This window comes from Hyperolius riggenbachi, chromosome 6, assembly GCF_040937935.1.
Source record: "Hyperolius riggenbachi isolate aHypRig1 chromosome 6, aHypRig1.pri, whole genome shotgun sequence".
NCBI lineage: Eukaryota > Metazoa > Chordata > Amphibia > Anura > Hyperoliidae > Hyperolius > Hyperolius riggenbachi.
The window spans coordinates 70,046,412-70,071,233 of NC_090651.1; the positions used below are offsets into that span (position 1 = coordinate 70,046,412).

The following is a 24,822-nucleotide window of genomic DNA, read 5'->3' on the forward strand; positions in this document are numbered from 1 at the left end:
GTATTTATGTAGCGCCGACATCTTCCGCAGCGCTGTACAGAGTATTTTTGTCTTGTCACTTAACTGTTTCTCTGAGGGGCTCACAATCTAATCCCTACCATAGTCCTATGTCTGTGTATGTATTGTGTAGTGTTTGTAAGGTAGTCTAGGGCCAATTTAGGGGGAAGCCAAATAACTTACCTGTATGCTTTTGGGATGTGGGAGAAAACCGGAGTACCCGGAGGAAACCCACGCAGACACGTGGAGAATATACAAACTCCTTGCAGATGTTGACCTGGCTGGGATTCGATCCAGGGACCCAGCGCTGCAAGGCAAGAGTGCTAACCACTACGTCACCGTGCTGCCCAGGTGGCAGGAAGTTCATTTGATCGGCCCAGTTCTAAGCTGCATACAGGTTGCCTCACATTTGCAAGCTGAAATTGATCAAGAACATGTTAGTGGTGGTTCAAGGACTACAGATAACCCTCCACCCTTTCCTTGACCTGTATTTGGCTTTGCCATTTGGGGTACAATAAAGATTTTGGTGGAATGTAGTACAGTATAGAAATGCTACAGCTATTATCTAGAGCTTGTACTAGTGTTGAGCAGAGAATCTGTCAAATCTCCTCTCAGGAAGTGAGATCCTTGGCTGGAAAATCAAACCACTCTAGCTGCATATCAAATATCTGGCAGCTGATTGATTAAAGCAAAATTGGATGACCTAGGACTGCCAGACTATCACACTCGTCCATATAGCCCTTAGCGCCAATGCAGATGGTAGTTGTGTGTTCAGGTGGAGGGAGCAGACTAAGAAGGTGTTATGCGAGGTACAAGCAACAGAAGATGAGGACAGACATAGTAGATTAAAAAAATTAGAGCAGGGAAGTATTTTTTTGTTGTTGTTGTTTTAAGTGGACTTTTTACAACATGATTATAAAAGCTTCCATTGCTGGCCTGGTTCTAAAAAAATAGCAATTGTCTGGACATCACCCTGATCTCTTGGTTTCAGCAGCGTAAGCTAAGCTAATGTATACACAGGTCAGCACTGTAATGTCAGAGTACCTGCTCTGCATACTCATTCTGGGTTAGTGACTCAGAAAGTAAAATGCAGAGGACCAGTCACAACCCAGTCAGCCAATAATGCATAAATCAGGCAATGTATGCATTGGGTCTATTACAAACCTGTGCAAAACTATGTAATGCGTTTTATGCAATTTGTGCGAATTAGCAAAAATGTTCCAGTGACACCATCCAAAATGGCTGGTGTCCTTATTAGAGATTGCACACCAACCAGAACGATACAGTTTTGCATCTTGCTTGCTTCCCGTCTCTGTGATCATCTGTCACAAGGACAGAAAGTAACAGAAAGTTTCCCAAGTGGGGACTCAGGCAACAATAAAAATAAGAGAAAAAAATTGCTAGACTTTCAGTTTCCTACAAAATCTGCAGAGGACAGAAATTGTAATGTTCTCTACAAGGGCCAGTGTCTGTGGACTTAAAACACTAGTCAGATCCATTTGTCTTCTTGCAGGGAAACTGGGATGCCAGACTGATGGCAAAAGCCCAAGTATGCTAGCCTTAGACATTTGTATTTTCTAGAAATGCAATTCAGGGATTGATTAACCCTTTGCCGACCGCTCCACGCCGATTGGCATAAACGCAGTGGCAACCCCAGGACCGCTCCACGCCAATTGGCGAGAAGTCCTGGGGCGGGGTTTTGCTGGAGACTGCGCACGCCGCTGCGCGCGCATCTCCACTTGAATGACAGAGCTTTTCTCCGTCATCAGTCTCCTATCGGCGATCGCTGCTAGGAGACTGTTATCTATTTACTCTGTACAGCGCTGCGATCTAAGTCCCCTCTGGCAGCACAAAAGCGATCAGCTCTCATAGGCTGATGGGGAGGGGATCGACGAAATAAGGGGGGAAAAACAATTTTTATTAGAAAATAAAACCGATATTTACAAAAAAATACAAAACACCCCAGCAGCGATCAGAGCCCACCAACAGAAAGCTGTGTTGGTGGGCAGAAAAGGGGGGGGGGTTAAATCACTTGTGTGCTGAGATGTATGGCCCTGTAGTGAGCACTTAAAGCTGCAGTAGCCTAATTTGTAAAAAAAAAAAAAAAAATAGCCTGGTCACTAGGGAGGTTTAAGCCCGTGGTCCTTATGTGGTTTAAGGACGACCATCACAAAAATGTAAAATACACTTCAATAACATTTTTCCCAGAGTAAAAAGCACCGTAAATCACCTTTTTCCTATGTTCCTGTCATTTACAGTAGGCAGTAGAAACGTGACAGATCTGACAGATTAATCCATCTCCTCACAAGGATTCTTATGAATGCTGTTATTTTCAAAAGCACTCCCTGGATGGCAGTGGCACATCATTGTAAAGGTTCTTTCCAGGGAATGCATTTGAAGAGAGTAAAGAAAACACAGAAAATACCCCCCTAAGGAAATTGGATAGTCCAAAATCCATCCGATTTTTACTAGCCGCTTTAAAGGTGACCTGACATGAGGTATATAGAGACTGCCATATTTATTTCCTGTTAAATAATACCATTTGGCTGGCAGTCCTGCTGATCATTCAGCATCAGTAGTGTCTGAATCCCACACTTGGAACAAGATAATCTTGACGTTTTTGTTAGAAACACCTGATCTGCACGCTTGTTCAGGGTCTATGGCTAAAGGTATTAGAGGCAGAGGATCAGCAGGACAGCGAGGCAACTGGGATTGTACAAAAGAAAATAAATATGGCCGCCTCCATATCCCTCTCACTTCAGCTGTCTTTCAAGTGACCGCTACATAGAAAAAAATTAAATACATTTAGTGCAATTTACTCTGGGACTTATGCACAACTACAGTAATAAACATGTATTTTTACGTTTTACACATTTTCACAATAGTTGTCCTTTAAGGAATACATTCAGGTGGGCCTCAGCACCTATGATTTTGATCCAAATGGTGCATTGATCATAGACCTTTAACATGTACTGCTGTGGGCAACATGATAAACTGGCACTCTTGTCAGTTTCCTGGCTCTAGAACAGACCCAGCGAGGAGAGATCGTGCAGTGTTTGTGTGCTGACCTCATTGTCAGAGACATTGCTGGATAAATATGAATATAATGTTTTCTTTTGATATAAAAATACCGTAGTAGCTGGTGTTTGTTTTGCAGCGTGTTATTGTATCCATGACCCAGACAATGCCTGCAGGCAGTACAATGCTCAGCCGCAAACAGCTCTGAGTATACAGTACAGCTCCGAATGCTTCTGACTCATTAGCTAATTGGCAGTTGTCAGTAACCTTATTATCAATGGCAGAGTTCCAGGAGAAGCACAGACACAGCACTGAGGGCCCCAGTCTCTCCAGATCTCTGTGTGTTCAAGTGCCAGCGCTGAGGTTAAAGACGGGCTTGGACGGCACCCATGGCATCCAGAACTGTGTGAGAATTTGGCTTGGCGGCAGAAAGAATTCATGTAGTGTCTCCATGGTAACTGCACATCCTCTCTCCCAGTAAAAAGTTTGATGTTGCCCTGGCGCAGCTCACTGTAAATATTGCCTGGGTCGTGCCAAATGTGCAGCCGCCCCGTTTTGGAGGGTTCTGGGAGCTGGGGAGAGGCCTCGTCAGACCTGGCGGTTAGATTATGATATTCACGCTTTAAAATTCTTGAATATGTGTTTTATCCGCGTGTGAACCGCTTAAATCTCTGCTACTCTTTTATTGGATTGTTTTGCTAAAACTGTAGTAGACACTGGGGAGCAGCTGCCGGCAGATGTAGTGGTAAAGATGCCTAAATGTAATAATGAATATAATGCACAGAGATGGGTCTTGTAACAGGAAGACTGTGGTGAAATTGTAAAGTGCAGCATTGCTTTCTCTTTAACAGAAGGTATTTAAATACTAACTCTTCCATCAAATATCCACATAAACAAGGGGTTTATTTACTATTTAAAGAGGACCTGTTTACTAAACTGTGTAAAGAGCCTGGAAATGTAATCACATGATCAGAGGTGTACCTACAAATCATGGAGCCCCGTCCCCCTCCTCCCCTTGCAAACGTTGATGGTCACACCTATGTTCACACCTTCTTCCCCCCTTTCCTGTGATGCCCCCCGTGGCTATTGAGCTTACCTGCCAGGGGACATATAACAAGTGTTGTCATTCACCCCCATAACAGTGTGGTCACTGTGACTCCCTCACCCTTAGCAAGTTCAGCCACAACACCACCTGCTCCAGAGTTGGGGCCCCTGTATTAGAGGGTAAGAGGTTGAGCCCCCCTGTAAGTAAAGAGTCTGCTCTCCCCTGTGGTTAAATCTCTGCAAATGATCATGGGGCATGTGGCTATGAGGAAGAAGCATCTCCAGTCACTAGAAGAAAAATACATTTATTTTGGGAGGTGTTTGGGCAGCTCAAAGACTGCTGATTAGACCAGCCAAGCAGTATCTGACTAGCACAAAAAGCCAGCATTGCATACTCACCTGGCGGGTAATAAAATCATGACTACAGGTGGTCCCTACTTACAAACAGGTTCTGCTCTGGGAGGTTGTTTGTAGGTCAAGGCATGTATCATACACACTGGTATGTGTAGATAAATAGTTTAATTTCAGACAACTCTGGATTTGGATATGTGTTTTAAAGGGAAGGTTCAGGGACTATCTGAAAAAAATAAAAATCCCCATCCACTTACCTGGGGCTTCCTCCAGCCCGTGGCAGGCAGGAGGTGCCCTCGGCGCCGCTCCGCAGGCTCCCGGTGGTCTCCGGTGGCGCGCCCGACCTGGCCAGGCCGGCGGCCAGGTCGGGCTCTTCTGCGCTCCAAGGCCCGGCACTTCTGCGTCCCACGCCGGCGCGCTGACGTCATCGGACGTCCTCCGGGCTGTACTGCGCAGGCACAGAACTACTGCGCCTGCGCAGTACAGCCCGGAGGACGTCCGATGACGTCCGAGCGCCGGCGTGGGACGCAGAAGTGCCGGGCCTTGGAGCGCAGAAGAGCCCGACCTGGCCGCCGGCCTGGCCAGGTCGGGCGCGCCACCGGAGACCACCGGGAGCCTGCGGAGCGGCGCCGAGGGCACCTCCTGCCTGCCACGGGCTGGAGGAAGCCCCAGGTAAGTGGATGGGGATTTTTATTTTTTTCAGATAGTCCCTGAACCTTCCCTTTAAAGAACTTACAACAGTTTACTTAAAAAAAAAAAAAAAAAAAAAAAAAAAAAGAGTAGTACATTTTGTACATGACAACTGTATGTATGAGATGTTTAGGGAACTATCTGTGATGCAACAATGATTTAGAATGCATATAATGATATATTCCCGAACTAGAGTTTGAAATAATGCATTATTATGTGAGTGTTATGCTGGGTACACACCATGCGTTTTCCCGCTCGATCGGGATCGGATCGACTATTTCCGACGTGCTCAATTCGGCCGTCGATTTTGCATACTTAACATGCAAATCGACAGCAGGAACGATCGAAGCCCGAATCGAGCACGTCGGAAATAGTCGAATCGACCCCAATCGACATGCGGATCGGGCGGGAAAACGCATGGTGTGTACCCAGCATTAGAGCCGCTGTTTTATAGAACAAACATGATCTTAAGTGGCTGTTCTATTCTACTGTGTAAAGTGTACCTGAAGCAAAGATGAGATAAAAATATAGATACCAAAGTAGTATTACACCTCACAACCCCACCCTTCAATGGCTGGTTCCCTATAAGGGCTTGTCAAATAAGCTTCCCATGACTGCGCTCCCATTTAAGTACACGCGTCTCTGTACTGGGCATGCATGAGTAAGGGCCGCACATGCTCAGTAGAGTGAAGCCGCTCATGCATGGCTTTCTCCTCCTATGCACAAGCTGCTTTGTTTTTTGGGCATGCCCAGACTTTACTCAGGCATGCCCAGTACAAAGAAGCTTGTGGTTGGATGGGAGCATGGCCACAATAAGAAGAGGGGCCATGCAGAGGCTTCCGAGTTCTTAGGTACGTATCTAGTTTCTAACCTTTTCTTTCACACAGGTTTGTTTTTAAGATTTTTGTCCACTGAGTTTACCAGGAGGAAGCAGAAGACACAACCACAGCATTAACCCACGAGTATTAACTGCTATGATGGTGTGCTATGCTTCAAGTCCACTTTTGTCTATTGTAATATGTATATAGTTAGATGAAGTACTGATCCCTATTGGTGCTCTACTGCTGCATAATGTATAGAGGGTACTCCATTGCCTCTGTCCCACCCCCTGGACTGCTTGTGAACATCACCACTTTAAGCCTCCTCACCCTTACAAATACGCCTGAGGATCTTCCTGGCTCTTCATTTGATGATGATACTCTCTCTACTGCAAAGAGGGCTCTAGCTTTCAACTGATATTAGGAAATTAAACACATAAATCATACCTCCCAACTTTTTGAGATGAGAAAAATGGACACTTAAGCCACGCCCCTGCCACACCCCTGGCCACGCCCTCACCACGTCTCTAGTCACGCGTACCATAGAGATTTCATTAAAAAATATGTTGTTTTATGATTCAAACCACACTGGTCCTTTCTATCCTGGTTCATTTTCCTTCAGAGTAACATTTTAAAATTAGTAATATATCAATTTCAAGGTTGGGAATAAAGTTTAAAGTCGATCAAACACATTTTTAGTAGAGAAATATATATATTTACATAGAAAGAGGGACAAAGTCCTGAAAGAGGGACAAATGAGGAGGAAAGAGGGACAGAGGGACAGGGCTCCCAAAAAGGGACTGTCCCTCCGAAAAAGGGACAATTGGGAGCTATGCATAAATACAGACTTGAGGTAATGCTAATTGGTGGATTGAAATGTGTTTTTGATATTTGAATGCCTACATATATTCAGTAAATGGTCTTTCATATATTTCTGAAAATGTACAATACACTTGGTGGGATCTGTGTCCGTCTGCACCATGTGTTTATATGCAGAAATAAAATGTGATGGATACAATATAATGTTTTTTCACCAACTAATCTACTAACATCCTACCCAGAATTCCCCTTTAGTGGTTTATACAATAAAACAGAGTAAAATGTGGCCGGGAACTGGAGGAATCCCTCGTATGGGACGTATGTAGACTCAGAATTGAATTTCACTAATCTCAACATTTATCTGAAGTGTCATGATATATAATTATGGATGGGCCGCTTTTTTTTTTTTTTTTTTTTTTTTTTTTTTTAGAAATTGGTGTATCTCTGACTGCTGTGTGCATCATGTGACTTCAGTGATAACCTGTGACTTGTGTACAGCCAAACAGGCCCCTGGACTCTCTCCAGGCCCTAGGCCACTGCCTAGGTTTGCCTTGTGCATGATCTGGCTCTGCACTAAGTACATATGTTTCAGGAGAGAATCCCAAGACTGCTACTACAGATCAGTTACTATGCTGGTTGGCTTCCCCGTTACCTGGCTAGTAATAGTTTGGGACATTTGCTTGGAACAGACGTACATATCAGGTTTTCTAGTATGCACTCCCCCTGAGTGGCTACAGCCAGAGGAGTACCATTGCAGCCAGGCTGTTGGCATCTGCAGAAACAGAGATTGCACACAAATTCTGTCAGGTGTGAATGGGGCCTTAGGCCTTGTTCACATTATAAATCGTTAGCGCTATTGCAAGTGCTGAGTGATTTATTGAGCCTTTTTCTAAGTGCTTTTCCCTGCGCTTGCGTGTTTGTAAGCGCTTTTGCTGAGCAATTACGATTTTCACGTCATCAGGAAGTGGACTCTTTGACCTGGAAATTAATAAATACAATGTATTTCTTCATAAAGGCACATGGGGAATCGCAATAAAAAGCGGCTTTTTCAGGCGCTTTGTGATTTCCCTATACCTTCCATTGAGCCAAAGCGCTCAGAAAATGGTACATGTAGCACGTTTGCGATTTTAATAAAATCAAAACACTCACATGTGAGCAGTCTCCTAGGAAATTGCACAAGCGCTTTTAGGGCGATTTCTAAAATTTCCAGCTCTTAAAGAGAACCTGTACTGAGTAAAAATATTTAAAATAAACACATGAGGTAACTTCAAATGAACATTACATAGTTACCTTGCCATCAGTTCCTCTCAGAAGCTCACCATTTTCTTCTGACAATAATCCCTTCCAGTTCTGACAATATTTTGTCAGATCTGAAATATATCAGTTGCTGTCAGTAAAATATCAGTTGCTGTCAGTTATAGCTGAGAGGATGTACCAGGTAATGTCCATGTTTCCCTATGGCTCAAGTGGGCGATGTTACAGTTTAACTGTGTCCTGACCAGAAAGCTATTATGGGGTAATGGCTATTTTCAAAATGGAGGACGGAAAATTCCCTTGATCATAGTGAACAAATAGGACGCGGGACAGGAGAAAGACACTGAGGAGTAGACTACATGGAAGGCAAGTATGACTTGTGTATGCTTATTTTGACTTTTATTTTCAGTACAGGTTCTTTAAATAAACATCAGAAATACTCAGTGTGAACAAGCCCTTAAAGAGTACCTGAATGATTGAAGTATGTTCTTTAATAAAGATATTTATATGTTCTCCAAAGCATAGAAGGGGTGAAGAGCAGTGATCAGTTTCCTACATGGATTTTAGTGTGAACAGGCTCTAAAGGTAGAAGTGCAACTGAAGATTATGGGCAGATTCGATAAAGAGATAAATTTGTCTGTGATGGAATCTGATTAGAGATAAATTTGTCTCTTTGTCAAAGCTGCCCATATACTGCAGGGCCGTTTCTTGTCTGATTTCAGCATGAAGGGCCCGTTTTCCACTAACACAAATCTGCATGCATTTTCTGCATTTTTGCTTACCCCCGCAGGCACAAAAAAAAAAAGTCCGCCTCTGTTACAATTTTCTGCACGGTTTAAGCGGTTTTTTGTGTCAATGTGTACTAGTTTCCACATGCGGAAGTCAATAGCAATGAATGGCGACTGTAAAATTAAATGTAAAAAAAAATTGCGTATGCATGCGAATTCGCATGAGAGAACTGCCTGCAAACGCACACGAATTTGCATACGCATGCGAATCTGCAGGCTTTTTTTTCTGTGCAGATTCGCCTAGGTATAGTAGAAACGGGCCCAAAATCTTCAGGGAATTGGCTAAGCCCGCCGTGTCCGCCCCGCCGCTGTCCTCTAATGTATAAATGTGCCCCCCCAGTGTGTGCATTTATATAAAGCCTGTCCTGTGGCAGCCTTCAATGACGTCCGTCCATCTCTCTGGGTTCTAACAGCCACATACACGCCGCTGGAGACGCCTCAGACATCAGACGCTATGCATCTCCAGTGTGTATGTGGCTGAACCCGGAGAGATGGACGGACACCATTGAAGGCTGCCACAGGACAGAAAATGTATAAAAGCACATGGTAGGGGGGGGGGGGGGGGGGGCTAGGCTTGGTCACATTCATACATTACGGCAGGAGCAGCGGGGGTCCCGCCTCTTCCGAAAACTGCCGCTGTACATCCGCACACCTGACCAACCTACTTCGGCCTGATATCTTGCAGCATGCGCGATCGACAATTGTCAGTCGGGCATGCACTTGGCGCCACCAATTTTCATCCAATTCGATTATAGTAATCGAATTGAATGGTCGATCAGCTGCCAATTCGCCTGATGTATGGCCACCTTAACCGTCCTATAGGTGGGTTCTCAACCAAATGTCTTTACAACAGTTTGGATTGGAAACGAGTTACCCTACCAGTTGGACTGTGGCAGGCAACCACTGCACAGAGTGAGCATGTGAATTCCATACATGTGATGTTCTGACCTAAGGCTCTAGCACTGAAAGGCAAGCGAGCTGACGCCTCAGGCCTGCTCAGCCCCTGACTCATATTGTTAGTTTACATAGGTTGCACCAGTGGTCAGAGATCACTCTGTCTGATGTTATACCAATAAGAGAAAAGCAAACCGAATCCATCCTTCCTGCTCCCTCCAGCGCGGTTACTCTGTTTTATTACATAAACCTGCTTTACTTGCCGCTGTTCAGTCCTTTGTTTAATTATTTCACGTAATTCCTGTCTCTGATTAATACAATCCTGCCTGAAATTGGAAATGACCTCTTTATTGACACAAGCTGTGAAGGCGCGGTCTTGCGCAGTGTCTCTGAAGAGGTTTATCCAGTGTCTCGCGTCCCCAGTAATCTCTTAATGTCCCGCTCTCTCCTCTTCTTATTACTAACAACTTCTTTCTAATCTTATTTGCATTCACATTACCTCACCAGGTGGTACACCAATCAGAGGTAAGAATGCTGGTTTAATTCTCACGCTGCCACCATTCCACCACATGCCTCATCGGAAAAACTCGTCCACCTTCACCAATAACATTAACAACCTCCTCACAACGTTTGTCTGTCCACTATGTGTGTCCAGGCTGAGCCAGGAGTGGGTTTTCTTGTAAATGGTATATTAATGGCTCAAGATAAAGTCATATTCTCAAGATTTCATTTCACTGAAATGCTAATTGTACTTTCTCTGTTGGACATTGGGCATATTCACAGTGAGACATTGCATTGTAATGCGACATTAAAGTTGCAACGCAGCATTGCAACGGTGGTAATGCACATTAACCGTGGTATGTTACCGTGGCATATAGTAGATACGTTGGAGCATACAGGCAAAGAAAGGTATGCCTCTCTGTACCTGTTTAAAGTCTGTGTTTAGAAGTTTTTAATATTTGATTCCTACCTTTTACCACTAGTGGTAAGGGGATGCAAGGTAAAATGCTTATAATATAAAATAAAAATCCTAAAGTAGAGCTTTAGTAGTTGCCACTGATTTTTTTTTTTCCTTAACGGAGGTGTCCAAAGACAGCAGAACACTGTTGTTTACAATTACCACTACAGCACAGAGCCTTTTATATACTTTTTCTGCAGTTTGTGTTTCCCTGTACAAGCTTTTGCACTTGCTTTAACGCCAACTTCGAGTGTTGGTGATTACTAGAAATGATGAATGAGATGCTAAAAATTCCAGCTTGCTTGAAAATTTTATGCCGCATGGGCCGATTTGGATTGGCTCTATTCCAAGCTGCATACAAGTTACATTACATATGGAAGCAAGTTGAAACACTTAAGGCCCATACACACGGGGCACAACTGTCGCCACCAACACGTGGCACGCGCATGTTGCGGCGACAGGTCCTCCGTGTGTATGAGTCGCGCACCCCGAACTGTCGCCGGAGACAGCAGTTGCCGTGCGATTGAAAAGTTCAATCGCCTGGCAACATCTGACTCCGCAACTGTCGCTAGTCTGCCGTGTGTATGCAGACTAGCGACAGCTACCCACACACTGCCAACGGAGCTTCCGGCGGGGCCGAACCTTCGGCGATAGCTTCCGCCGCGTCTCTGCCTGTTGGGCAGAGACGTGTAGACAGCTGTCGCTCAGGCGGAGCTGTCGCTTAGCTGTTGCGCACACGTCTCCTGTGTGCTAGCAACGGCCGTAGCCCGTGTGTATCCAGCTACATCGAACAACTCTACTGATCATACAAGTACTCCAGCTTACTGGTTTTCATGGGGGGTAGCAGCAGTGCTTTTGTACATGCACTGTGATCATTGAGTTGATTTGTATGCACTGTTGCAGTATAAAGCATGCTGTTCAGTTGCAGAGAAGGATTCCAACATAACATTGTTTTGTTTGAATCAGTGCGGATTGGGCTCATGTTGACCTTTATATGACATCTGGTTAGTTTAAAGCCACGAGGTAGGGGACAAGGCGTGCACACAAGGATCTGTGCTGTAGTGTGTGTAAACAATGGGTTTCATTTCTGATGTTTTTTTCTAATCAATTTTGGATAGAAGTGATCGTAATAAAACAATCGGAAATTAGATTGGCCCCGTCTGAAATAATCTATTTGACCCGTCTGACGGTAAATTGTGTGTACCAGGCATTATATCCATAGAAAAGCAAAATCCATGATGTAACATGTGGATACTTTAAAAGCTTTTAGGGACATATTTTAAATCTAATTGTCAAATCCAAGAATTAAAATGCATCACTTAAAGCACACCTGAATTGAGGGGGATATGGAGGCTGCCATATTTATTTACTTTTTGGCTTCGGTAGTGTCTGAATCACACCTGAAACAAGCATGCAGCTACTCCAGTCAAACTTAAGTCAGTGTGTGTGGCTTGCCAAAATCTGATACGACTATTAACCAATAGTTATCTGGCATATTTACAGCTGTTTAATAGATGTCTCGTCAGCCTCCCATTGGTCATGTTCAGTGTTGTCCCATTCCTCACCGTGATTCCTCCGTTCTGCTTGGCACCTCCTAACCACTAACGGCTCATCTACCAGCTTCAGAACTGCTGCTTGTTTCACAGCATCCGATAATGCATATGTTCCAGCTGACTGTATTTTCTGTAACATCTTATATTCGCTATCTCCTTTACACCTGTAATAATTAACGAATAATTGTGCAGAGTTTTATTGCAGCACATCCTGGTAGAAGAAAATGTATATCAGCAGCTTTTGGGCTTCTACAATTCAGCAAATACTAGTTCATCCTAATTTTTCCTGGGCTCTGTTGTCAGAACTGTCATGTTGGTTATGTAGTTTGGTTTTCACAGTTTATCTGTGGAGTTTGATGGAACATCGCCATCTTGTGGCCATTGCATCAGGCTGCATTATCACCTCATGAGTCTTTTGCACACTCTGGTTAGGTCTTTATAATCTACAGGGAAGCAAGCTTAAACCTTATTTCATTCCATTTCTCTGTAACGTAAAGCTGAGTTCATCTCATCCCACAAGTCGCTAGTTACTTTTACTATAATTGATCACACATCACTCACATGAAGCAAGCACATCAGGTTGGGTAACCTCTTTCTGACTTTCTTTGTCTGCATACTTATTCTGATGAGTGTTATTAGAATTATAGCTGGAAGCACACAACAGGCAGGCAACTGCCACTTTCAGACAGAGGTCAGCTGAGGCAGGTTCCTCTTCTCTGATTGGCAATAAAGTCTTACCTGCCTGAAGGTGATCACATTGTCCCAGCATGCCTGCTACTCCATAGGGAAATTTGAACAGAAGCAGTAGGCTCCCCAAAAACTGGAAACCCCACTAGAGTCTGACATCTCTAGTAAAAAAAAAAAAAGTTGTTGTTTTTTTTAATAAAGGGACATTAAAGTAAGCCATCATTTTATTACTGTTCAAGAAAGTGTTCACTAAAAAAACTCGACCCTCCCTGGTAAAATTCTGCAGATGCCAATGTAATTAACACCACCCAGTGTTAATTATCAAGAGATGGGCAATCTTGCGCTGCACAGTCCGCCAGACAGATCGCAGGTTACACACTCTAGCGGCTCCTCCAAGCTGGGTTGTACAGCTAGATTAGAAGAGAGAAAGAAAAAGGCGGAGGAGCGCTCCGTAGTGTGTTACCCTTTAATAAATAAAAACAATGCGCTTACAAAATTGCACTTACTAGATACAAATTGTAGCAGGCGTATAACATAGGCTGAACAGCCGTATCATCAGCAACCAAACCGGAGACCCTGGGAACAGCTATGGCCAGTAACCGTCCTGATCCTGTGGATGTTATGGATCTGTGGTGTCCGACGTGGTGCTGCTCGTGTGCTGGATGGCGTCACGACGCGTTTCGGCGTATCCACGCCTTCGTCAGGTGAACCATCCAGCACGCACACGACGTTTAAATAGTAACAATAATAATGAATCCCCAGTCCCGCCCGCAGGAAATAGGTGGGCGTGGCTGGGGGTGGGAAGAGGAAGTGTGGAGGGCTGTATCTACACTTGTAAACAACCCTATCTGTAATGTTATAAAAGGAGGATTCCAATATAATAAAAATAAAATAAAATCCAATGAAAACTGAATAGTTCATCTCATAGGTCCTTCAGTGTCAGGTGAAGCCTGACAAATAGGTAGAATTAATGATACTGATATTTACGGCATCTCTAAATCCCCATGGACTGCATGCAGGGTCGCTGTGGGTTACCTGTGCTCTGTTGTGCGCAAGGTCCAATCAACTGCGCTGGATGATCGGCGCTGTGAGGCGGAAGTGTTTCCGCCTTGTGGTGTCCTGGGGGACCATAGGGCGCCGGCATGCTCTGTTGCGGAAATGACGTAGCGTCAGAGACACTTTACAAGTGTAGATACAGCCCTCCACACTTCCTCTTCCCACCCCCAGCCACGCCCACCTATTTCCTGCGGGCGGGACTGGGGATTCATTATTATTGTTACTATTTAAACGTCGTGTGCGTGCTGGATGGTTCACCTGACGAAGGCGTGGATACGCCGAAACGCGTCGTGACGCCATCCAGCACACGAGCAGCACCACGTCGGACACCACAGATCCATAACATCCACAGGATCAGGACGGTTACTGGCCATAGCTGTTCCCAGGGTCTCCGGTTTGGTTGCTGATGATACGGCTGTTCAGCCTATGTTATACGCCTGCTACAATTTGTATCTAGTAAGTGCAATTTTGTAAGCGCATTGTTTTTATTTATTAAAGGGTAACACACTACGGAGCGCTCCTCCGCCTTTTTCTTTCAGTGTTAATTATCTCCAAGGATAGAAGGATAGATTGAATGCCTTATGTTTGCTATCCGCTCTCCTGCTAATGGCAAGACTTTTAAAGTTGACTAATTGTGTGTAAAATGGCCACATCTGTTATAACTATAGAAATCCTTTCCTTAATCAGCACAGACACTAGAGGAGAGTTACCCCTATAGTCGTGTGTGTGTGCGTGCGTGCGTGCGTGCGTGCGTGCGCTGGAGGGGGGAAGGCTAATGTGCCAGTTTGACCTACCTGGCCATTAGCTACTGTTTTCCCCACTGCAGGAAGTCCCATTGCTCATTCCTCCACTCCACCTCCCCTCCCCTTATGAATGAACATAAAAGGCATGAATTTTGTTTTGCACAGCCAACAGCTGTCTAGCTCTAGTGCATGCACTCATGTGGTAATTTGTTTTGTTTGTGCTATTTCTCCTCAGATACAGGGCAAAAACTGCTCAGATAAAATGCAGCAGTGGCAGTCTATCTTGATGTGTCCCTTTTTTTTTTTTAACTGTTTTTCATCATCCTCATCATCATGGTATCCGTGACAGGTACACTGTCCCACCTAATATGTGATGGTGTCTGAAAACGCAAGTCGTGTAAACTGTTTGTCTTGGGGTTGGCCATGTTGTGTTGATCGTGCACTTTGTTGGACGTGTGTACGTACCTTTAACCTTTCCGGTAACCTTAACCTTTCCGGTATCTTGAAAAACTGTTTAAGCTGTTAATTTTATGCTTTGTTTAATGCTTTAGACCAGTGTTTCCCAGCCCTGTCCTCAAGACCCACCAACAGTGCATGTTTTGTAGAAGTCCCCAGAGGTAGTTATTCAGTTCTGCTGAGGCACTAATTACCTTACCTGTGCATGTTTGTGGTTTTCTGCAAAACATGTACTGTTGGTCGGCCTTGAGGATAGGGTAGGGGAATTAGGCTTTAGACCGTAGATGATATTTGGGTATGATACCACTTTAAGAAAAAGAGGGAAAAAAAGAGATCTGTGTAAGCAGCATATATAGGTTTCTTTCCAAAAAGACTGTAATGTTTTTGTTAAACTTGATTTTGTTCTTCCCAGGTGCTCTCCAGATTGAGAACAGCGAGGAGTCTGACCAGGGGAAGTATGAATGTGTGGCCACCAACAGTGCAGGGACACGCTACTCTGCTCCAGCCAACCTCTACGTGCGTGGTAAGAACCGCTCTCCATTGGCACTGCCAGCCACCTCCATGGACCAACCTAATGCTTCTTCTTTCCAGATAGCAGCTCTCCTACAGATGTGCCGCGTCTATCAGACACTGGGGTGTGTGTGACTCTTGCTGAGTGTTGTGAGAGTGGAGCACTGTGTGAGGCTGTCGTGTGTGTGCAGATAAAGGTTGGTTGAATGTACGAATTGACGTTCTGCAGAGCAGCTGCATGTTTGTCTCTGGTGTACGGTCGGCCATATGTTTTGTCTTCTGTCATGATGTTTTGTGTTTAATGAGAATTAATGTGATTTCCGTATCGACTGAAAGAATTCCCCTTTACTTACCCGATTCTCCAGACACCGGAGAGGCAGTTCATTACACAGTCTATCTTCTGCAATGCAATTCTGACTTTGCTTTCAACTAGGGGCAAGGGGAGTTTCATAAATCTTTTTGAAAGTTGGGCACACACCGGCAAACAGGCAAATGTGGTGGGGATTAGAATTTCAGGAGTAGAGATTTAGGAGTCAGTGGGAAGAGCAGATTCTGTTCCTTGCACAGAATGTTTCAGGAAAGAGTGAAGGCAAAAATGAGTCCTTCAGCCACATGGACTATTATAAAAGAAACAGAAGTGGGAGTAGGGTGTCCTAATGGCACATTGTAAATCAGGAGAGGGCAGTTATATGGTGGAAGAATGAGAGGCCTCCAACAGTGCAATTATCAGGAGAGGAGAAATAGTGGAAGAATCATAGGCCTTTAGCAGCACAGTAGGTATCAGTGAAAGGATGAGAGGCCACCAGTAGCACTAAGTATCAAGAGAGGAGAGTTAGTGGAAGAATGAGAGGCCACCAGTAGCACAGTGAGTATCAGGAGAGGAGATTTAGTGGAAGGATGAGAGGCCACCAGTAGCACTGAGTATCAGGAGAGGAGAGTTAGTGGAAGGATGTAAGGTCACCAGTAGCACTGAGTATCAAGAGAGGAGAGTTAGTGGACGAATGAGGCCACCAGTAGCACAGTGAGTATCGGGAGAGGAGAGTTAGTGGAAGGATGAGAAGCCACCAGTAGCAGAGAGTATCGGGAGAGGAGAGTCAGTGGAACAGTGAGAGGCCTCCAGTAAGTGTCAGGAGAGGAGGATTAGTGGTAGGATGAGATGCTTCCAGCAGCACAGCGAGTATCAGGAGAGGAGAGTTAGTGGAAGGATGAGAGGCCACCAGTAGCACTGAGTATTAGGAGAGGAGAGTTAGTGAAAGGATGAGAGGCCTCCAGAAATATGGAGCAGCACAGACACCTGTCTATTGCACAAAAAGTTGTTTATTACATCTTTTTAATTTAAGCAGATTTAATATATCTAGTTTTTTAGAACTTATTGGAATGAGGACACTTTCAGCATTGCCTGTCCTCAGATAATTTTAGGAGACTTTCTGTGTCGGATTGTCAGTGTTTGTTTATCACCACGCTCCCTATAAAGGTAATTATTGTGATTGTCACCCTTTTATAGTGTTCCCTCGCTCTGCAGTAACCCCCTACTCTTTCCTGAGCTCTGTTCTCAGTGTACTCATCTCTCCCGGGTGGATATTATCCCAGGAATTCAGCGTGCATAATGTGAATTGGTATAAAATATACAATTAACACATCCTGCTGACACCCTGATTCCAGCCTGTGTCTATGTACAGGAGATCTGTTTTTCCTCTCGCTCATGCAAACAAGTAATCGTTTGATGGGTTTTCACAGGATTGTTTTAAACTATGTTGTTTTATGCTTTGGCTGTGGGGCTTACAACATTGCCTCCAGCAGGCCAGGATATGTATTACAGGTAATAAGAGTAGCAGAAAGTAAACGCTGCAGATCTGGAGCACTCAACCCCTACTAAAGGGGCATACACACATCCAGTTTAGATTGGCCAATCACTGACCAATTTTACCACCTCCATGTAGTATGGGGTCAACAGATTTTGACTAATATGAACAGATTGTGTAAGTAAGCTCTCATACTACATGGAACTGGTAAAACTGGACAATCAAAATTGGATGTGTGTACCAGGCACACAGAGTTTTTAATCTCTCCTTTCTACTGTTCTTAGTTTACATTCTCCCTTCTCAATTCTTATGCTCTAAACCCCCCCCCCCCCCCCCCCCCCCAGTTTCTAATCTCAACACCCCTTTCTTTCCTCATAAACCTGTTTTACTCTTCTTCTATTTGGCTACATTCACAGTGGTGTGTTGCATTGCAACTTTTTGGGAGGCATCTTAACACAGAAAGATGCACCGCATTAGTAAGTCTATACAACATTCAGAATGCATCCAGTGTGATGCTGCCCAATGAACTTCAGTATCTCAGTGCAGTGCATTGATAATGGCAGAGAAGCATACGGTTCATTGACAGTATACTTTACTGTATGCAACGCAAAGATCACATAACATGCAGTGTGAATTTTTCATTCATTTGCGTTGTTTCTTTCTTTTAGGGCCTGAGCCCACTAACGCCCACTGAGCCCATGTGAGTCAGACTGAGTCTGTGTGAGTCAGACTGAGCTCCTCTCAGCCTATCACACTCTGGTTAGCAGCCATGTCTTTTGTTTGTAAACACTGCCTAAAACTGGCAATTACAAGTCAGGATCGCAGCAGGGAGTGGCAGAAACAGCCCAGAGGGGCCCAGGAGAACATAATAAATAGAATGGTATGCTTTTTATTATAAGAATTTTAGAGTACAGATTCTCTTTAAAATAGTCTTACCTTATGCGAGGAGTAAGGAAAGAGAAAAGTTCATTGGATACGACGACGACAATGCGTTTTGCGGGCCTTACTGCCTCAGGTCAAAAATACAATGTCTGTAAGACAAAACCAAGGGCTCTGGCTACCTAACTACTTGACACAACCATCATTACACAAGGGAGGAGTTAGCTTTATTTGTCGGATAGTTCTTAACCCCCTGCGTGAATGTTCACCCCAGTGTGTGACGTTTGTTGTCAGCATGAGTTTGTATGTGGTCTGTATACTGTTTTTTGTGTTTGTCCCGTGTAAAGATAAGTGTCTCTGTGTACAGCGTGCCGATCCATTTGAAGGTGACGTCCACCAAAGCTGATATTCCAGTTTCCTGTGGAGTCCAGCATGCTGAATCACTCACCTGCTTCTTGTATATATCAGGAACACCAATGGCAGAATCTCTGCACCCGAGTCTTCACCTTCTTCCGCTCACAGCTGTTGGCATCATCGATAAATATAAGAAGTAACTTCACTCACCCAACTGCAATATACATTTTTGGTGGATGTAGCCATTGATTTGTGGTTGGCTGGAAAGGCGACAGGCGTGTAGTTTACATTGTGCTGGCCATGCCACTTGGCGTGTGACACGTGTGCTTGTTGTCTTGAACACATGAAGTTTGCTGTTTTTACTTTCTCTGTGTTTCTCCTTGTCTTTCTACTTCCTCGTCATCCTCATCGCACCGCCATCCAATCAATCCTCCATCTCTCAGATCAGCGAGAAGGTTGGTCCCTTTCACTTCTTATCCAGATAGAGATTGGCACGCCTGATACCCTCACCCCTCCCTGGAGAACAGCAGAGGCGGATTCAGGACAGAGCTCCTCCCCTGCACATCCTACAAAACCCTCTCTGCTTGTCCCAATGCCTGCAAGTCAAGCTCCTGAGTGCACGTTATACAGTGCATGGTCCCTCTCCCACCCCCTCCACCCGTGACCTCTTCCTCTCCACTGTCCCCGCAGGACAATGTATTTCTTGTACGGTTCTCATTTTCTTCTTTGCTTCTGTATAATCTTCCTACCCACCATTTCCATAAATGTCACTCTTTCATTGTTGTAGACGTTCTATGATTATAGTGATTATAGTATGGAGCCTTGAATTTCTCTCTGCATGATCCACAACACTTCCTGCAAAACCCTGTACAGTTTTCTGATGATTTCCCCAAAACAAAACGTGGCAGCCACAGACCAGGAAGCAAGCCAACAGCCACCATCAACCCAGACACCGTCCCCAATGTGAAATATTCACTTTCTGATCCCGAATCAGCATGGCAATCTGAGGTTCTTGTGCAAAGAAAATGAATCATTATAATGATTCCTAGAAATGTTTTGGCTATGACAGCACAGTGAGGATTGTAAACATATATTACAGCGGAAAGACGTGCCAGCAATGACACTTGTGACCCCGACTTCAGGTATTGATTACTATAAGCAAGCTGTGTCAGTGCCGAAATGAAAGCAAGATGGTGTTCTGTTGACAGTTGTGTAAGTCAATAACAATGTACAAGTTAAGGCTGATTTATCAAGACAGATGCAATGAAAACTGGAGCAAAAGTGGGCACAGAGCAGCCAGTCAAGTTTTAGCAGGTAAATGAAAGGAGGTTTCTGATTGGTTGATCATGAGATGACAGAATTAGCCCTCAAAGAAAGTCAACTCAGGCTAAGGCTGCTGACCAATGTACCTTGTCTGCTGGACCCTTAGGCCTCGCTCACATAATAAGATTTTATGCGCTGTGCAGCAGTGTTATGCACTGTCGTACTGCCATATGCATTTTTCGGCCAAGCGCAGGGCTGACCCATTCACTGTAGTGAATGGAATCAGCAGTGCATAGCGGCGCAGATATTGTGCGTGTTGTGTTCCGATCACATGGCCAATTTGCACAAATGATGTGAATGAGCCCTTAAATACTAATTCACCAGCAATTCAATGCACATATGAGCCAAATACCTTTATTTGTATCCACATGATGCAGTGCGTTGGAAGTATCCAAATCGATGCAATGCCAATTTCAAGGCTGTAGCGCATTACCACATGATCTGGGCCGAGGCAGAGGCGAGAGAGGCTCCAGCCTCAGGGCGCAGTGTAGGATGGGCATACAACTCACTCAGCTATCATTCCTCTGTTCTGTTTGAAGCAGAGAGAAATAAGAAAAGGGGATACATGGCAGTGACTCCAAGCCAGATAACTAGAGATTAAAGGGAACCTAAACTGAGAAGGATATGGATTTTTCCTTTTAAAATAATACCAGTTGCCTGACTCTTCTGCTGATCCTGTGTCTCTAATACATTTAGCCACAGCCCCTAAACAAGCATGCAGATCAGGTGCTCTGACTGAAGTCAGACTGGATTAGCTGCATGCTTGTTTCAGGTGTGTGATTCAGCCACTGCTGCAGCAATAGGTCAGCAGCACTGCCAGGTAACTGGTATTGTTTAAAAGGAAACATCGATATCCCTCTCAGTTAAGGTTCCCTTTAAGGTGTTGGGGGCCCTGGGGTGCCTCTTAGTCTAATAGCAATCAGTGTGTGACGGCTGGGGTGGGAGGGATGGAGGGGCGCACTTTGGTGTCCCAGCCTTGGGTGCTGGAGGACCTCGTCCCGGCTCTGCCTGTGCCTACCACACTGACTATGGAGTAATGCAAGTCAATGGGCGATGCAGTAAGTTTGCATGATGGGAGCACGGTGCATCACACACTCACGGACCAACAAGAATCCCAGTGACGTACTTCCTGCACTGCAGGGATACGTTGCTAACCAGGGGGCGGTGCTATGCATATGACCCTGTCGCTGCACGGTGGTGCAAGGTCATATGAAGGCTGGTTTGTGAGGTTCTTGCTCTGCACCGCTAATATTAGGTGTGCAACGGGCCTTAGAGGATAACAATGGTACTTTCAGACAGGGTAATTAGCAGTGTCAGTTTACAATCACCGCCACACCAACAGGTTCACTTTATTTCTGTCAACTAACGTAAACATCATGTTACCTTTTATGAATGAACACAGCATTCCCAGTCACAGCTGTATCCCTTCGTAATCTCACTACACCAAATAGCGGTGGTCTCAGTGGAGGATCCTCTGTTTGTCTGTCTGTGGATAACAACAGCTACATTGTGTTCTTGGAAACTGCCCCGGCTCACCCAGGCATTTCATTATTGCTCTGCGACTCTGCAAGGTCATATATTAAAGAGTCCTTTTATCTTTGTGCTGCGGATCCAGCGGCTCCCCTCCTCTCCCCCTTCATGCTATTTTCATCCCAGAAAATTTCCCTGAGCGGATGCAAATTGCGGAGTATGGCCACCCCTACTGAACTCTGCCATGCGGTCGTCTGAGGCCCGCCCTGGAGCCACGGGTCTGATAATGATATACGGAGCCCCTACTTCTAACTGCCCATGCTTGATAATTTATTTTAAAAGTTAAATGTGAAATGGAATCCAAAAATTGGCTGGAGATTGTTTATAAGATGTCAGCGGTGGTGGAGGAGTGAATAGCTGCAGCTCATTGAGATGTATCTTCGCACTCTCTATCTCCACAGCTCATCCATACCACTGAAAAATACATAAAGTTCTGTGCTATAAAGAATGCTGGTGGCATATTCACCCCTAGCAACCTGATTCTTTCATTACCCCAAAACAAGTTAATTATTATTATTATTATTATTATTTAGTATTTATATAGCGCCGACATATTACGCAGCGCTGTACAATGTATATATATATATATATATATATATATCTTGTCACTAACTGTCCCTCAAAGGAGCTCACAATCTAATCCCTACCATTGCCATATGTCTATATTATGTAGTGTAAGTACTGTAGTCTAGGGGCAATTTTTAGGGGGAGCCAATTAACTTATCCGTATGTTTTTGGAATGTGGGAGGAAACCGGAGTGCCCGGAGGAAACCCACACAGATACGGAGAGAACATACAAACTCTTTGCAGATAGTGCCCTGGCTGGGATTCGAACCAGGGACCCAGCGCTGCAAGGCGAGAGAGCTAACCACTACGCCACCGTGCTGCCTTTAATGTTAATAAAGTTAATGAAGAAAAGTGAGGATCTGACTGGTTGCTGTGGCCATTATTTTTTCAGTTGCCCACTGGGAGGGATTTTGCAGTGCTCGCCATTTGCTGGCAAGCTACAAAGTGCTATACTAGTGAAACGCTATGGGGATGGTCCCACGCCGTAATCGCAAATTGCTGCATTCAGCATTTTCAGTTGCTGCAGAGCCAAATAGCGATTGCTCCAAGAGTCACGGTCAAAATCGCAGACTTCCATGATTCTGAAAATTGCAGGCGCTTTGGGACCCATTGCAAGGCGCCATTGCAACAGTAGATCCCAGGCCTTATACTATCCATACACCATGTTAATACTATAGTACAGTGTCTCTACATTACTATAGCATGTACCCATTCATAATGACTGCATTGGTAAGTTATTCATCTTGTAACATCCTCTCAAGTACCCTTTGATGCATTCTAATTTCTAAGGAGTGGTCCATAATCATGTATAAATGCTTAGTAAACATCCCTTTATGCTTTATAATTAACAATTAACTCTAAATACTCATTCATGTTCATTATTGTAATTGATAGACTATAACACGTTTAAGTACCTTGGGCCCAACTAAAGTATCCCCTGGGGTATGATGTCTTGAGAACCAAGCATTAGTCATCCAATCCAGTAAATTGATTACTTCTTTACCAAAAATCTGTTGGGGAGTGTGACCCTTTTTATTACTTTGCCCAACCCAATTCTGATTAGATTTCACCAGCAATCTGTGTGAAAGTCGATTAAACCACCACTGTCCTTATACTACTCTATGCAGTACAAAGCTTTGTGACTAAATGCGTCCCAAGCCCCTCTTCCCGACACACAAATAGTAAAATTTGCCACCTTTCTTGATTGAGGTTTCGAACAAAATTGATCAATTGAGGCCTTCGTTTTTACCAGTAATTATCCAGTGCGATGGGTTTATTCCATCAATCTAATTAAACACATTGCATAGTGTATGGATAGCTTCAAGCAGGATTCCCCTGAACAGGCAATGGAACATCTGCCTACACTCAAGCTTAAAGGAGCCACAGGGCCCATTGGGGTTCACTACCTTTGTTCCTCAGAGCTTCAGAACAATACTCGCCCTCACAGTGCAACTTCAGCTAATATTTGTTTTAGTTGTTGATGCAGTAAAGGAAAGAATGAGCGTCTATCAGGATTTGAATGCTTGGAAATAGAAGGTGCATTGTTCACTGGATAGACATTTATAAGAGCATTGGACTGAGCCAGCACTGGCTCGTAGGTATGGAAACAAATTTAGAAAAGGTCCACATACCAAGCTTTACGCCTCAAATTCAGGTTTCCCAACAGAATTATGGACTGCCATATACAAATAAAAACATGTCTTCCCACCCAGTTTTATAGTTTTCCTACCTACCTTTGGCCATAAGTAATGTCAGCTTTTTAAAAATCATAAATCTATTCTATCGCTGTTTATGCATGGACTTTTCTGTAAGCTTAAAAAGAAGAGTAAAATCCACTCTGGGTTGTTGGCATGCAAATGGCGATTCCAGTCCAATCTCAGTCACAACTGTCATATTTTTCAATATCACCAAGTCAATTTTGTTACATATTCTCCTGCACAGCCGGTCGTCCAGCCCGGTATAATCTCCTTTTTTTCCATTTCCATTTTGCAAATCCCCTCCAGTAGTTAACCCGAGAGCATAGATTCCGAGACGCTGTGTCTGTGAAATGAGTCACAGAGGGATTGACCGTCAGAATATGTAAAACTTCAGCTTTAAACCCACGCTACCTTTTCCAGCGCAGGAGATAATCAGCGGTGATTGACGCTGGTCTGCCCAAAACAGAATGGTGGCTCCCGCTCTGAGCGGACAGCCGGAGCTTCCCTTAATGCTCTTGTTATGAATATCATTTCCATGTCGGAGCATTAATGTCCCACGAGGATTCCACATTATTCTTTTGTCTTCCATTATCAGTGGCGCTTCTGTCCTCTAAACTGTCCCACTGAGCTCACTGCCAAGCCAAGCACAGCACATCCACAATGCTACAATAGGTACTTTAGAGTCAATTAATGCTACATATTACCGAGCGCGCCAGCCTCCGCAGTCTCGCTTTATGGTCTGCTTGCTCAGCCCGATCTTTCTTGACATTGCTCACTGTAGACAAGATTAATACAAACTTGGCAGCAGAGTCATTTAACAAAAGGAGAGAAATCCACATTATGCAGAGCCATGAGAAATACACTCTGTGTCCAGAAATATACGAGAAAACATTGCCTCTGTCGCTTTATACACGTGTAACGAACGCTGGTCCGTTTTCTGCTGGTTTTGATCAGTTTGATCAATCCTGACGGAAATCAATTCACTGTCACCCTCCTGGTTAATAACCTTCCAGTTATTTTTGGAAAGACTTGTC

At 44.4% G+C, this 24,822-nt stretch overlaps 1 protein-coding gene across 15 annotated transcripts in view; it reads left to right on the plus strand.

The window, feature by feature from the left end:
• PTPRF (protein tyrosine phosphatase receptor type F) overlaps positions 1-24,822 on the plus strand; it is a 1,415,717-nt gene that overhangs the window by 1,311,678 nt on the left and 79,217 nt on the right. For 8 of the 15 annotated variants that reach the window (XM_068239458.1, XM_068239459.1, XM_068239460.1 and 5 more), the window contains 2 exons: positions 10,181-10,198; positions 15,539-15,649. In XM_068239458.1, the coding sequence (XP_068095559.1) occupies positions 10,181-10,198; positions 15,539-15,649 (129 nt within the window). The remainder of the gene's footprint in view (positions 1-10,180; positions 10,199-15,538; positions 15,650-24,822) is intronic. The other 7 variants (XM_068239462.1, XM_068239467.1, XM_068239465.1 and 4 more) reach the window with 1 other exon arrangement.